The sequence below is a fragment of the Borostomias antarcticus genome (genome assembly GCF_949987555.1).
Source record: "Borostomias antarcticus genome assembly, chromosome: 15".
NCBI lineage: Eukaryota > Metazoa > Chordata > Actinopteri > Stomiiformes > Stomiidae > Borostomias > Borostomias antarcticus.
Window position 1 is genome coordinate 16,384,090 of NC_140248.1, and position 16,117 is coordinate 16,400,206.

The 16,117-nt window shown below is 47.1% G+C and overlaps 1 protein-coding gene across 2 annotated transcripts in view; it reads left to right on the forward strand.

The window, feature by feature from the left end:
• Positions 1-10,524, forward strand: part of LOC311318663 (neuronal migration protein doublecortin-like) — a gene marked incomplete at both ends in the record, with an annotated part of 41,223 nt that extends 30,699 nt beyond the window's left edge. The window contains 5 exons of one of the 2 annotated variants that reach the window (XM_084450056.1): positions 2,714-2,816; positions 4,258-4,314; positions 7,540-7,626; positions 9,876-9,973; positions 10,468-10,524. In XM_084450056.1, coding sequence (XP_084306182.1) covers positions 2,714-2,816; positions 4,258-4,314; positions 7,540-7,626; positions 9,876-9,973; positions 10,468-10,524 — 402 coding nt within the window. The remainder of the gene's footprint in view (positions 1-2,713; positions 2,817-4,257; positions 4,315-7,539; positions 7,627-9,875; positions 9,974-10,467) is intronic. The other variant, XM_084450057.1, reaches the window with a different exon arrangement.
• Positions 10,525-16,117: the final 5,593 nt, after the last annotated feature.

The window sequence follows — 16,117 nt, forward strand, 5'->3', positions numbered from 1 at the left end:
GTACATAATCCAGAAAATCATCGGTGATCACAGAAGGGCTCTACGTTCAAATTTAACCATTCAAAGAAAACATGTTCGCCACCAACGTTCGCCTCTGTTTGCTGAACGCGGCCCTGGATACGACCTGCTATTCCATAGCAACAAAATATGAGCCCTAGCAACCAAAATGAATGCCAGACTTGACTTCGATAGCAACCCGCTAGCCATGAATTATACTGTCGGCTACAGCTTGATTGCTGCGCCATATATCAACTGACTAGACAGTTTGCAAAATGAAGCGCCAACAAGCTGGTTCTGCTGTCCAGCTAAAGCACACATGTCAGATGGGTTTGTGGGAATGCTGCTGCTCTCTAGACACTGCAGCCACATTAATAAGCTACACATGGATAGTACGCTAGCTATAATGTAACTACCATGTGGTGCAGTAATAATGCATATGGAACTGTAATAAACATGTATACAACAGCTCAAAACCAATCTGATTGAAAGGTTGGAACTACAATACCTGTTGTAAATTTAGAGGAATGGACACTGGAAATGACCTGAGTATGGAGCATAGAGAGGGCTAGAGTGTGCTCAACAGTGACTGTGCCTCTTCTTTCTGCTATCTGTCACTACACTAATGACCACCGCCCTGACCTGCGCCACCCTCAACCAGAGCACTGGGCTGGAGGTCAGAGGTCATGGACAGACGCAGACAGACATACATTAACCACAGTCCCACCCCTCTGCTGTGATTGCATTAGCAATGCAGCTGGGATTCTGGGATGGGGCGTTCCTATCAGTGGGTCTGACACACGGACCCCCCCCCCTCTACGGCAGCACCTCTGGGGATAGAGAGGGGGGCTTCCCTCACGCTCGGCATCTGTCACATGATTGAGGTCCTCGCAGGCATCTGTAAAATGTCACCATTAGTGATTTATCCCCAGTAAATGACATGCGGTAACGGCCAGACCGGAGGCAATGGAAAAACTGATTTATTTCTAAGCTGCAAATATTGACTGCAACGCTAGTCTACAGACATTCCGGGGTCTCATTTGAGCCCATGCGATGTAATGCAATAAGAATGGGAATGATTAGAGTTTAATCACCAGAGATTGACCTCCCCATACCTCCTCCATGCCACTCCTCTACCCTGGCCAAGTCCTGGCCCCCGGCCTCCCTCGGGGGCACTAGAGGGGGGGTACAGCTGGCAGACGCCATGCCGACCAGACACCCCTCCACATTTAGCAGCATTTCCAGTACAGAGGACTGCTAGCCTGGCAGCTGCCAGCGCTCCAGAATTAGCAGCGGCCCATAGCTGGGCCGTGTGTCACAAAGTAGGCCGCAGTGCATCCTGGGTATTATACCCTCCGGAGCCTAAACCTCACCCAAGGGGGATCCGACAGGGGGATCCCAGAGTCGTACTGTAGGCTCTGCTGATCGGACTACAGTACCTGGACATGTCTACTGGAGGGATGGGGAGGAGGGCGTGGCCACAGGCGTCTGTCCAATCACTAGCTTGTGAACAGCAGTCAGAGGAAAGGATGAGAGGAGGGGATGAGAGGAAAGGATGAGAGGAGGGGATGAGAGGAGGGGATGAGGGGAGGGGATGAGAGGAAAGTATGAGAGGAGGGGGTGAGAGGAGGAGATGAGAGGAAAGGATGAGAGGAGGGGGTGAGAGCAAAGGATGAGAGGAGGGAGTGAGAGAATGGGGAGGAGGGAGAGAGAGGAGGGGAAGAGGGAGAGAGAGGAGGGGAGGGGGGAGAGAAAGGGGGGAGGGGGGCTGGACCTAGCCTTCGGATGCTGAATAATAAGATTCTACATGAGAGCAGTAATCCCAACCCACTGCGCCTGTGGCCTGACTCAGCTCTAATAGCCGTGCTAATCTGATGGGGGTCAAAGACAGAGCTCATCTTCTTCCACTGGCTTGGTACTGACTTTAATGGGAGGTTTTCTCTCTTAATGGACTGGACTGCACTTACATAGCACTTTTATCCAATGCGCTTTACAATGAAGGCCTCTCATTCACCCATTCACACACACATTCACACACCAATGGTGGCAGCTGTCATGCAAGGTGCTCATTAGGAACAATCTGGTGTTCAGCGTCCTACCCAAGGACACCTCAACATGTCGTCAGGAGGAGGCGGGATTCGAACCGCCGACCCTACGATCATCGGACAACCCGCTCTATAGTACCATACCTCCTGAGCTACAACTCTCTTAGTGTCTAGAATGAAAGGCAGAGAGGAGGAGAGGAGAGGAGAGGAGAGGAGAGGAGAGGAGAGGAGAGGAGAGGAGAGGAGAGGAGAGGAGAGGAGAGGAGAGGAGAGGAGAGGAGAGGAGAGGAGAGGAGAGGAGAGGAGAGGAGAGGAGAGGAGAGGAGAGGAGAGGAGGCCTTCGATACATCTGTGTTGTTAAGATGAGTGGGATAGGGCTGTCAAATAATTTCGAAGTTCGTGAAAAAATTAGAATATCTTTTTTGAACCTAAATTTGAGAGTTTGAATATTGTAATATTATTAAATAATATTATTATTAATTAATTAATTTGCAGCTGTATCAGACCCTCCTCTTGGGGGCACGCAGTGTCTCCCGGGTCCAGGTGAAGGTGTACCTGAAACCACCTCATGGGGTGATGTTGTGATGACCCCAGTCAGCTGTCCCTGTATTTAGGGTCAGTTAGGGTCAACTGCATTGTCGCTGACCATCCGCGTCGCTCCGTTCCTCCAGGTCACCTGCCTCCAGGACTTTTTCGGGGACGACGACGTGTTCATCGCCTGCGGACCGGAGAAGTACCGCTACGCCCAGGACGACTTCTCCCTCGACGAGAACGGTGAGACCCCCTATGACATCACTTCCTGCCCACGTCACCCCCCCCCCCCCCCCCTCCAGCTCTCTCTCTCTCCCACAGCCTCTCGCTCACGTCACAGCTGGTGCGCTGCTGCTGCCGCCTCAGTAGAGCGGTCCTACTGTACACCTCAGTAGAGCGGTCCTACTGTACACCTCAGTAGAGCGGTCCTACTGTACACAGCAGTATTGACGGATCATAAATAACTCAGCTCATTTGAACGTTGCTGAAGTCTGTCTTGGCGTATTCCACTGTCAGGGAGTAGTTTACTGTTATGAATTTGTTGTGATTTCACCCATCAGTTCATATCGGTGATGTCACTACAGTATGTGTACAGTATGTGTACAGTATGTCTCTCCTACACATAGTAGAGACTACACCGCGCAGGTCTCTGCTCTGATTCCAGAAGTTAACTGACTATTAATATCAATATCTGCACCCCAGTTTGCTAGCCTCCCCGTCAGTAATGTCAACGTGTCTCAGTCCACTAAGCCTCTCAGTGAACTGACGCTAGCGGAACCACCACCTTTGTCATTGGCTATAGGCGGTGGTTTAGTGTGTATTTGAGTGGACGTGGTACTCACTCACTCCCCTGAGCCCAAGGCTTAAGTCTCTCAAATGAATGTTGCCCTAGAGCTCATTATCAAGATGGAGTTTATGTAAATGTCCTGTATCCATGTAGATGGAGTGATTGGAGTGATTAGTCATCTCTCTGGGATGTCGTTGGTGGTTGATTTGTCCAGAAGTCTCGACACAGTATAAGCTATACATCTACAAAGATGTGTGTGTGTGTGTGTGTGTGTGTGTGTGCGTGTGTGTGCGTGTTTGCGTGTGCGCGCGCGTGTGTGTGCGCATGCGCTTGTGTGTGTGTGTTCCGTATGTGCGCATGCGTATGTGTGTGTGCGCATGTGTGTGTGTGTGTGCGTGCATGTGTGCGTGCATGTGTGTGTGTGCGTGTGTGTGTGTGTGTGTGCGTGCGTGTGAGATGTGCCGCAAGCAGCAGAGAGAGGAGCGCGGGTAGAGCAGCAGCCATTCGTCTTGGCGTTGGCAGGTTTGGGTCAGGTGCCGCTGCGCTGGTCCTGCTAGTGGAGCAGAGCTGTGGACCTGCAGTACTGCACCAAGCCCCCCCCCCCCCCCCCCCCCACAGGCTGCTATTAATACATCCACCCGGCCCCGCCCCCTCTCATCCGCCGCCATCACCGCCGCCGCCATGACGACTAGCCCATGTTCAGCACAGCGCTGAGCGAGGAAACCCCCTCCATCCTGCCCAGCTGCATTGTGGGTGAGGGTGGCAGGCAGGGTCCATCCATCCTGCCCAGCTGCATTGTGGGTATAGTAATCCCCCCGCCCTCTGCCCCCCCCCCCCCCCACACTCATACAGGAAGAGATGCCCGTGTGCTTTAATGATGTGGTTCATGTCTTTCAGCACTCTACCCTTCTGGAACCAAACCCAAATCTGGCCCGGGGAGCTATTCTAACCAAGGTCAGTGGGCTTGGGGTCAGGGGTCTACAGGTTTAGGGGCTTGTGTCTGGGGGATTAGGGTTAGGGGCTTGTGTCTGGGGGGTTAGGGTTAGGGGTTTGTGTCTGGGGGGTTAGGGTTAGGGGTTTGTGTCTGGGGGGTTAGGGTTAGGGGTTTGTGTCTGGGGGGTTAGGGTTAGGGGCTTGTGTCTGGGGGGTTAGGGTTAGGGGTTTGTGTCTGGGGGGTTAGGGTTAGGGGTTTGTGTCTGGGGGGTTAGGGTTAGGGGTTTGTGTCTGGGGGGTTAGGGTTAGGGGCTTGTGTCTGGGTCTGGTCTGGTCTGGTCTGGTCTGGTCTGGTCTGGTCTGGTCTGGTCTGGGTCTCACTGGGAGTGGAGAGGACAGGGCCCTGACTCTTCCTGCTGCAAGCTGAACTGTTAGAGCAGACCGTTTGGACCGTCCTATCCTCTTACACGGCCATATTTGGTTCAGATGTTGATCCTATAGGTTGTATTTAGCACACTTCACACATCAAAAGTCAGCCAGTCACTCTGAGTGGGCGTTTTAGGAGACAGGGGGCTACGGCACCATCTGGGTTTCGATAAGCAGCGCTAAAAGCAGCTGGGCCAAATGTTTAGACGAGTTTATAACAAGGGCAGTCAACAAAGGAACCTCGGCCTCCCAAAGCCCATCAAACACACAGGAACACTTCCAGGTCATGTGACTAACCTTTCAGACGCCTCAGCTATCCTCGAACAGTTCAACTGTTACACTACTGGCTATAGTACCAAACACAGTATGTACAATACTAGAACTGGGCCCATTAACTACAACCCATTACATACTACATCAGAGGAACTCTAGCCTTTACATACTATATCAGAGGAACTGGGCCCATTAAGTACATACTATATCAGACCTGGCATGTTAATGGCTGCTTCTGTCATCTTTGGACCGTACCATCTCCTCTCCCTGGCGAGTCTGGTAGAGCAGGTGTGTCCTTATCACTCTGGCCTGTAGACTAAACCACTCTGTCAGGGCGGGGGGGGAGAGAGAGACAGAGCTCTCTGGATCTGAAGGATTTGGAAACAGCCGGTGGCTTTGCTGTCACACGAGCGCCGGGACACAAATGTCTGGCTCTGTCTGGTGTTACGGAAAGGTTAGGAGAGGGAGACATGCACAGGGACCAGCTCTGAGACACACACACACACGCACACATGCACACACACACACACACACACATACACACACAGGAACCAGCTCTGAGACACACACACACACGCACACATGCACACACACACACACACACACACACACACACACACACAGGGACCAGCTCTGAGACACACACACACACACACACACACACACACACAGGGACCAGCTCTGAGACACACACACACACACACACACACACACACACACACACACGCATACACACACACACACACACACACACGCACACACATGCACACACACATACACACACACACACACACAGGGACCAGCTCTGAGACACACACACACACACACACACATACACATACACACACACACACGCACACACATGCACACACACATATACACACACACACACACACACAGGGACCAGCTCTGAGACACACACACACACACACACACACACACACACACACACACACGCATACACATGCACACACATGCACACACACACACATACACACGCACACACATGCACACACACATACACACACACACAGGGACCAGCTCTGAGACACACACACACACACACACACATACACACACAAACACATGTGCACACACACACAAACACACACACACATAAACACACTCACACAAGCACACACACACACATGCACACACGCACACAAACACACACACACACACACAGGGACCAGCACTGAGACAGACACACACGCACGCACACACACACACACACACACACACACACATAAAACACACTCACACAAGCACACACACACACACACACACACACACACACACACACACACACACACACACAGGGACCAGCTCTGAGCAGAGAGGAAAGGCAGACAGGGGAACAGGGAGAGGAGGAAGGTGGAGAGAGAGGCAGAAACACAAGGAGAGAGCAGGATGGAGAGAGAGGATGGAGAGAGAGAAGGATTGAGAGAGAAGGATGGAGAGAAGGATGGAGAGAGAGAGGATGGAGAGAGAGAAGGATTGAGAGAGCAGGATGGAGAAACAGAGCCAATGTGTGGCATTGAGAGAGAGGAGAGGAGGGGAGGGGAGAGGAGAGAAGAGGGAAGGAGAGGAGAGGAGGGGAGAGGAGAGGAGAGGAGAGGGGGATAGGGAGGGATGGAGATGTCTGGGACTGTTATGTGGTTGGTTTCATGCTACTGTTTAGCCTCATTTAAGCCATGACCCGGAATAAAGAGATATATACAGCACTGTACACAGCTTCCCACTGTAACACTATACAGTAACATGACCAGCTTACACAACGATCTACTGTACACTCTACAAACCACCCTACACAACACACTACAAACCACCCTACACAATACACTACAAACCACCCTACACAACACACCACCCTACACTACAAACCACCCTACACAACACACTACAAACCACCCTACACAACACACTACAAACCACCATACACAACACACCACCCTACACAACACACCACCCTACACAACAAACCACCCTACACAACACACTACAAACCACCCTACACAACACACTACAAACCACCCTACACAACACACTACAAACCACCCTACACAACACATGTATGTACAGTAACCTGGCTATTTTACACAACTATCTACACAATATTAACCTGGCCAGCTTACACAACACAAATTGGAAACTGCATACTATAGATGCTATCTTTTAGAACTACATAGAGTAAGAATGTACCAGCTACATACATTAGCCTGAATACCAGCACAAAGCTGCACCTAGTACAGCTGATGGTACCAGCTTCCCGGAAAACAATGAACTTCATTATAGACACATCTGTGGTCATGAATTAACATAATACAGTCTCCATGTTCCCATGTTCCCATTGTGTATTGGTACAGTATCAACGTCTGCTATTTTTCCTCAGTTTTGCCTTTCTTTTGTACTGTCAGTGAAAAATACTGTAGCTACAATGACCCCTGTTTTTCGTGCTAATGCTTTTTTCTCTTTGTGTGTGTGTGCGTGTGTTTGTGCGTGTCTGCATGCGCGCGTGTGTGTGTGTGTGTGTGTGTGTGTCCGCAGAATGCAGGGTGATGAAGGCACCCAAAGCCGGGCGGAGCTCCAAGAGTCCTGGTGCGGTCCGGCGCAGCAAGTCTCCTGCTGAATCCAGTGAGCCCACTCTTAACTCAAAGTCCGATGTGTTCATGTAGAACTGTGACTGCATGCTGGTCATCAGCATGAGCCGGATTCACCTCCACTCGCCTTCTAACACCAGCCTCCGCCCTCACTCTTAACACAGCTAGATCTATCCAACTGATTCGGATGCATGGGTTTATTGTTTTTACACGTCATTTACATGATGTGACTTTTGTTGTTGTTGTTGTTGTTGTTGTTTAGAATTGGATTTTTGTTTCTTTTTTTTCTTTTTTCTTTTGAATTCTGTACGTTTTCACCATGTTGTTGCCAGGCAGGGTGTTGAAATCCTGCTGCTCCTCGCTGTCGTCCGTCTGTCCTGGGAGTCTGGACCTCGTAGAACAGACCCCCTAATCTCAACACAACACATTCTGCACCCCCACCCCTCCACCCCAAATAATACATGAAAAATTGGGACACAAAATCCAGCCTTTGTTTGATCAGGATAATCAGTGCAGATTATGAATTACAACATATTACTAACCCTGATACTGTCTGCTGACGACACAGAAAAGAAAGATGTCCTGGAGCTTGGCTGTCTGGTCTGAAGGGCGTCGGCGTCTCACGTCTGAGTCCACAGCTTTCAGGACGCACACACTCTCAGGGACAGACAGCAGTCTCAGTTTCCCTTGGTTAACCTCTTTCGTCAGGGTCGGAGAGGTCGCTGCAGGGGTCAGAGAGGTCGCTGCAGGGGTCAGAGAGGTCGCTGCAGGGGTGGGTTGTTGGACCTGCACAGCAGCAGATGGTACAGCCAAGTGTCCGGTGTGCCCTCATGTGTTAAACACTTCAACAGCCTCTTAACAGGAGGCCGCTGAGGACGCTGGGCTAGACAGGACAGCAGGAGACGGTGGCGTGACAGTGTGTGTGTGTGTGTGTGTGTGTGTGTGTGTGTGTGTGTGTGTGTGTGTGTGTGTGTGTGTGTGTGTGTGCATGTGTGTGTGTGTGCGTGTGTGTGTGTGTGTAGGGGGGTGAGTTCAGGGAAGTCCCAGGCTTAGAGGGTCCCTCCCTCTGTGTGACCATGCACAGGTCAAGTGAGATACGGTCCTAGGACAAGTGGCACAGCGCTAGTAGCATCAAGTTACAATCCAGCACGAGTAGCACCAACACAATCACTCTTTATTTCTGTTAATCACTCTTTATGTCGGTTTGCTTTTATCGCTTTTATCTTTTGGTACCGTATGTAAAAATTAATATACATTTGAACAGGATAATACTGTTTTATATTGAGTAATGTTTTAGATAGCATTCGTTGTTTGCTGAGGCAGACAGACGTGGTTAGGTCTGCTCCCTGGTTGGGTCTTGTATGAAACTGTATGTTTATCTGCTGGGTTAGTGAAATGGGGCTCTACCTTCTCTGTAAACTCCTGACTGCTCCTTTCAACACCCCGTCCCGAATATGACCCCTCCCAACCCCGCTGCCATCGCCCATACTTCAGCCTTTACTCGCTCAATCTTTTGTTGTTCATGCTTTGTTTAGTTTCATTGCACTATTCTTTTGAAATAAAAGCCATGTTTTCATGTACTCGTGGTGCATGTGTCTGCCTGCCTGCTCTCATTAACAGACGCTCATATTAACAACAGCCTTTGGAACGTGGTTGGTTTTATACCACCTGAACAGGGGGGCAACATCAATACACTTATTCGTTGCTGTTTATAAAGTGTCTATCTGTGCATGCACTTTTATGGGTCTTTCATCTGGATAAAAAGGTGAACTTGATGACGCTAGAGTTGGCTTCAGCTGTAAAGCTTTCGGAGAGCTTTGCGCTGTGTTTACAATCCCTACTGGCAGAGAGTGAGACTCGCCATCTGTCCGGTTCTGTCCCTGGGGGTTCTGTTTGTCTCCCTGAGACAAAAGCCTTTTAAAAGTCTTTACTACGCAAACTGTGACACATCACTCCACTCTCAACATAAACAAAGTCTCAGGGTATCCTAGCAACCTGCCAGGGCTGTGGAGTAACAACCAACCACACTGCAGCAGTGTAAAACCTTGGAGCCAGTCAGCCACCCATGAGAGCAGGCAAGGCCCAGGGCTGACCCCACTCTGGGCCAGGGAGGGCAAGGCCCAGGACTGACCCCACTCTGGGCCAGGGAGGGCAAGGCCCAGGACTGACCCCACTCTGGGCCAGGGAGGGAATCCTGCATGCTCTTACCCACAGGCCGCTCTCTCTCCTTCTGTGTTTTCATCTCTCACTTTGCTCCTCTCTGTTCTGTCCACTCCGTCTCAGCCAATGGGACGGGCTCCAGCAGCCAGCTGTCCACCCCCATTTCCAAGCAGTCCCCCACCTCCACCCCCACCAGCCCTGGCAGCCTCCGCAAGCAGAAGGTACCCTCTCCTCTTCTCTCCTCCTCTCTACCTCCTCCTCTCTACCTCCTCCTCCCTCTCCTCTCCTCTCTCCTCCTCTCTACCTCCTCCTCCCTTCTCCTCTCTCCTCTCCTCTCTACCTCCTCCTCCCTCTCCTCTCCTCTCTCCTCCTCTCCTCTCCTCCGCTCTACCTCCTCCTCCCTCTCCTCTCTCCTCCTCTCTACCTCCTCCTCCCTCTCCTCTCTCCTCCTCTCCTCCTCTCTACCTCCTCCTCCCTCTCCTCTCCTCTCTCCTCCTCTCTACCTCCTCTTCCCTCTCCTCTCCTCCTCTCTACCTCCTCCTCCCTCTCCTCTCTCCTCCTCTCTACCTCCTCCTCCCTCTCCTCTCCTCTGCTCCTCTCTACCTCCTCCTCCCTCTCCGTTCCCTCTCCCCACACCTACTCCCTTCCCTGTCTCGTTCTGTCCCAGACCCAACATGTCCATGACTGACACACTGTGGCTTCCTGTTTCCTGTAGGACCTCTACCTGCCCCTGTCTCTGGATGATGAGGATTCTCTTGGAGAGTCTATGTAGGCCCGTCCTCTGAGCTACTGCCTGTCTCCCCTGGCCTGACACACAGCTATCTCTGGTGCGCTCCGACTTCACTAACAGCGCCCTCTAGTGTCGGGGAGGACGTCTCCATTCTCCACCCGAACCTGTGCTTGGTGCCGTCTCCCTGCTCCTGGTCATCAGGACTGTTCCACCTTTTGCTGCTTGAGAATTCACCACCAAATGTCCTTTTTTTCTACCCTCTATTGTTAAAAGTGTATATGCTGGGCGTATACGACAATGATGTAAGAATCACCACCTCGCACCGATTTGCCCATCTATTCTAATGTGCGAGGGCTGAATCTTAGATGTTGCTCTCAAAAGAGAGCTTGCGATTGACAGGAAGTTCCTGCGAAGTTTAAACGAAACCACAATTGTACATGAAAACACATTGTAAAATAATTGCTTGTTTCAAGTGCACAATTCCAAGCAGCAAATTGATTTTTTCCTGGGTTGTAGTAGTCACTTTTTTTGTGTTGCTGAGGTCTCTCCTCTGTCCCCCCTCCCTTTCTGTCCTGTGGTTCAAGGTGTGAGACGTGATGAGAACTCTTTTAGAGGAAGGCTGCTTAACCAGAAAGGTGAATGTCTTTCTCATCTGCTGTAAATACTGTGTACAGCCATCGCTTCCATCCCCGCTAATATCCTTCATACCTGCACTTCCATAACGCCAATACAAGGTCAACACAACGTCAACACAACACCAAACATTCAGTCAACAACATTACTGGTTCCCTGTCAATAAGGTCTTAGAGGCTCTGATACCATGGGCATGTACAGATATACTGTAGTGGAAGGGGGTGTGTGAAAATAACCAAAGCCAAACAATTAGGCTCTATTTTGAAACATTCAAGGACACGTTTTTTATTGAAGGGTTTAGAGCTCTATTATATGAAGCGATTCCTTTTCTTCCTTCATCAGACTGATCCTAGAAGGAGAGCGGCATGTACAGACCGGTCTGGTCCCGGAACGTTTGATTTTGAATGTAGCCTCGCTACAGAAATGTTTCCGGGTGACAGTAGGGCGCCATGACACGCCCATCGCCACCTCTCTAGCAGTCTTGTAACAGCATGTAACCATGCAAGTAAAAAACACATTTCTGAAACGTGCCCCTTATGAAGATGTCAAAGCCAAAGTGTGTGCTTGACTGAGCAAAGGGGAAATGTTGAATGTACATAAAGATCCCCCCCAGCGGAGATCTACATGGCCATGTGCTGTATGTTACTGTGAGCTCCCATCAACATACCATGTCTGACTAGAACATGCTCATTTAGGGAAATTAGATTGCACCCTTAACAATAGAGGAGCTTCTCACATTTTGCATGATTTTTTCCTAGTGTTTACTGATTGATTGCAATTTTCAGATAGGAGGAAACAGAAATATGAGTGAGTAAGAGTTTTTTAATATTTGTTTTTCTTAAACATGGGGTTTGGTAAAATCCTTAAAATGTTGTTAATGTAACATCTCTGTTTAAAACAAGAGCAGATGTTTCATGTACTTGGAGAATAAAACATGATCAGTTATAACAATGTTATGTGTTTGAGGAGGTTGTCCTGAGAATTTAGACATTATTGTGAGGCTGGAGGTGGACTGAATAAGCCCAGACAGAGGGACATGCTTCATGGCAGTTGTAGTTGACAGTGTGATGGACTGTGGGGCATTATGTTTGGAAGATGATCCAGAAGGTTCTCTCTCTCTGGATGCTGTATGTGTGACTATGTGAAAGCCATATGCACAGTTCAACTGTAGTGAGTAACAATCCAGTTAGAGTCCCTGGACTTCACCGCACACCTGCAGGGGGCACTGTGATATCAGCACAACAGCTAGTCCAACAGCAGGTCCACTTTTACACCTTTTGGGAATCAACACTTTATTAAAAAAACAAACAAAACAAAAAAAACAGTTTGCCTGGATATCAGTTTCGTTTTCACCAACCAGCTGTCCAATATCTTGTCTCGCAGATTTTCTACAACTTAACATTAACAGTAAATGTCAGTTGTTTGTGTGAAGCTACCGCCACCATGTACGATGGAAGGTGTGAACCTCTCACCTCTTGTGGTGCCTTTTTTTTTTTGATTGACGTCTTTTGATAATAAAAAAAAAAAGAAGATTGAAAAGAAACAGGAAAACTAAGACATGTCTTTGTTAACAACCTGTTTGTAAAGCATTTCTAAATGTCTTGAATCGTAGAGCTGCGGTCAGAGCAGTGTGAACTCTCATACATTGTTTTGTAGAAACAGGATACTTGGTGCAAATGTTCTCTCTTTCTGTTCTCTTTGAATGCATTTCAGGTGGATTCACTTGGGTTGCTGGGAAATTTACAATGTCCTCTTTATTGGTGTTTTGCAATGTCACAGTGGCTTGTTCCAGTGCTTCATTCTGTGTATTTACTGATTCTCTTTTGCAATTAAAAGAGTTGTATTCCACCTCTCCTTCTGTCTGCATTCCTCTGCCAGACTCACACCTCCTGTAACAGTCTCATTGTTCAGTTCAAACAGCACGGCACTGATTCATACCTATTTCCATATTCACATATCCTGTCATTGTGACATCACATAGCCCCTCTTACAAAGGCATTGTGACCAGCTATAAGAGGCGTGGTCTCTGTGTATTTTGGAGAGGAACACTTATCATTCCTATTCCAAGCTCTGTTCTTTAGACAGGTGACCTTGGGTGTCTCTAAAATAGATTTACCCTTTTAAAAAACACAAGGGTGAAACCCTGATATAATGGTTACCGTGGAAACACATTACTAGCCCACATCTATCTACAGTATGTTCCCTGGTACCATTCATCAAAATGTGTGTGTGTGTGTGTATGTGTGTGTGTGGGGGGGGGGACAGAGACAGAGAAAGAGAGTGCTTTTTATGTGTGTGTGTGTGTGTGTGTGTGTGTGTGTGTGTGATTTACATGTTCATTTGTGTGTTTTTTTCATCTGGGTGTGCATGTGTGTGAGTATGTGTGCGTGTGTGTGTTTGCCACACACGCGTGCCTGTGTGTTTGTTTGAGCGTGTATTCATGTGTGTGCACATGGTGGGGCTGAGGTTGAATGTCATGCACAGCTCTCTGGTTGAAAGAGGTTAGGAGGCACAAAAGCGCAGCTCCAGTATTACTATTCTGTTCAGGATCACATCACTATTGCGCTTTCTACGTCGCCATGGCAACGGGGAGTCTCTCAATAGTCAACATTGATCCCCAGAATAAACAGGGTTGTCTTGAGGATTAATTGCACTGCACGCCGCTGTGAGATCTCACCTCCACATTTGCAGCGGGCTTTGAATGTGCAACTCAGTCCTATGATACCAGAACTGTCACGAACACTGGAGGCTCCACACTGCAGCTGAAACTGCAGTGAAACAGCCCGCTACACGTCTATGCAGTGAAACAGCCCGCTACACGTCTATGCAGTGAAACAGCCCGCTACACGTCTATGCAGTGAAACAGCCCGCTACACGTCTATGCAGTAGTAGATCCATGCAGAGTATCTGTCACAATGAGGCGGACAAATATGCAAAATGGCCCTGGTAGATGTCAAGTTTAAGGTTTTCTAGTTTCAAAATGGTACGAAATATTGCACTTGTTAGTTAAATTCTATATCCAATATTGGAGAAAAAATGATATTCTAGATATTAATCTAGAACTGTAACACAGAATAAATGATCTGATATGCATGGATAGTTAGAACATAGATCAAGCGGGTTTGTTGACTAAACTCTAAAAAATAAAAAATAAAAACAACAATAAATATCATCTTGTATGTTTCTTTTTTCCATTCACATACATAACAACATACTGCACATATTACATATTACGGGAACATACTGTACAGGAACACACAAGTGCTGCTGTAGTGCGTCTGCTCCAGTGGACATGCGCAGTGGATATGAGGCTCTGGCGCCCTCTGCTGCAGAGTTGGACAACTGCTATTGTCACTCAATTCTGGACTGAACAGAATAGACTAGATAGAATAGAAAGTTTATTTGCCATATATAACAAGCACAGGTACAGGTACATTGGAATGCTTGTCATCGCTTGTCCCTAAAGTATCTTATCAGCCAGCCAAAGGTTCCCAAATTGGGTATTTACTATCCGTATAGTCTAGCAGTATCATTCACATGTACTTGTCCCATCCGATCACGGGTGACTGTGTCTGTGTCCAGTGCAATTAGATACAAGTATAGAGTTGTTCAGAGTCTGTCTTCAGGGTCAGTCTGCTGTAGCTGTTGGCTGTTGAGCTTGCGGACCGCATCAGCAAAAGAGCTGTTGTGGAACGTCTCCTTCGTGGTCATGATGCTCAGCCATCTTCCGTCTCTCTAGCGAGATGGTACTAACAGGTAGCAGCTGGGGTGGTTGGTGTCTTTTGTGATGGAGATGTCCTTCCTGCAGCAGCGTTGGTTGTAGTGATCCTCGATGGCTGGGAGCTCCACACCGATGATCTTCTGCACCATCTTCACCACCCTCTGGATGGCGTGCCTGGGCGGTGGTGTTGCCGTACCAGGCTGTGATGCCTCCAGTCAGGACACTCTCAATGATGCTGTAATAGAAGTTCACAAGTGTCTGTGTGCTCATGCCCCATCTCTGGAGGCACCTCAGAAAGTAGAGGCTTTGTTGTGCCTTCTTTAGGATGGCCTCTGTGTTGTGTGTCCAGGTCAGGTCATCAGAGATCTGAATCCCTAGGAATTAGAGGTGTCTCACCCTCTCCACTTCCTCCCTGTTGATGATGCGGGGGGAGGGGCATTTTTCCTCCTCTCCTGTCCACAATCATCTCTTTGCTTAGTGTTCACACTCAGGTTGTTGTCTTGACACTATTTTACTTGGTCTGACACCTCCTGGAGGAAGGAGTGACGGACTGACTGACTGACTGACTGACTGATTGACTGACTGACTGACTGACTGACTGACTGACTGACTGACTGACTGACTGATTGGCTGGCTGGCTGGCTGGCTAGGTGGCTGGCTGAGATTTGGTTGGATGGCTTTCCTGACCCACACGAAATAAAATAAAATAAAATAAAATAAAATAAAATAAAATAAAATAAAATAAAATAAAATAAAATAAAATAAAATAAAATAAAATAAAATAAAATAAAATAAAATAAAATAAAATAAAATAAAATAAAATAAAATAAAATAAAATAAAATAAAATAAAATAAAATAAAATAAAATAAAATAAAATAAAATAAAATAAAATAAAATAAAATAAAATAAAATAAAATAAAATAAAATAAAATAAAATAAAATAAAATAAAATAAAATAAAATAAAATAAAATAAAATAAAATAAAATAAAATAAAATAAAATAAAATAAAATAAAATAAAATAAAATAAAATAAAATAAAATAAAATAAAATAAAATAAAATAAAATAAAATAAAATAAAATAAAATAAAATAAAATAAAATAAAATAAAATAAAATAAAATAAAATAAAATAAAATAAAATAAAATAAAATAAAATAAAATAAAATAAAATAAAATAAAATAAAATAAAATAAAATAAAATAAAATAAAATAAAATAAAATAAAATAAAATAAAATAAAATAATAAAATAAATAAAATAAAATAAAATAAAATAAAATA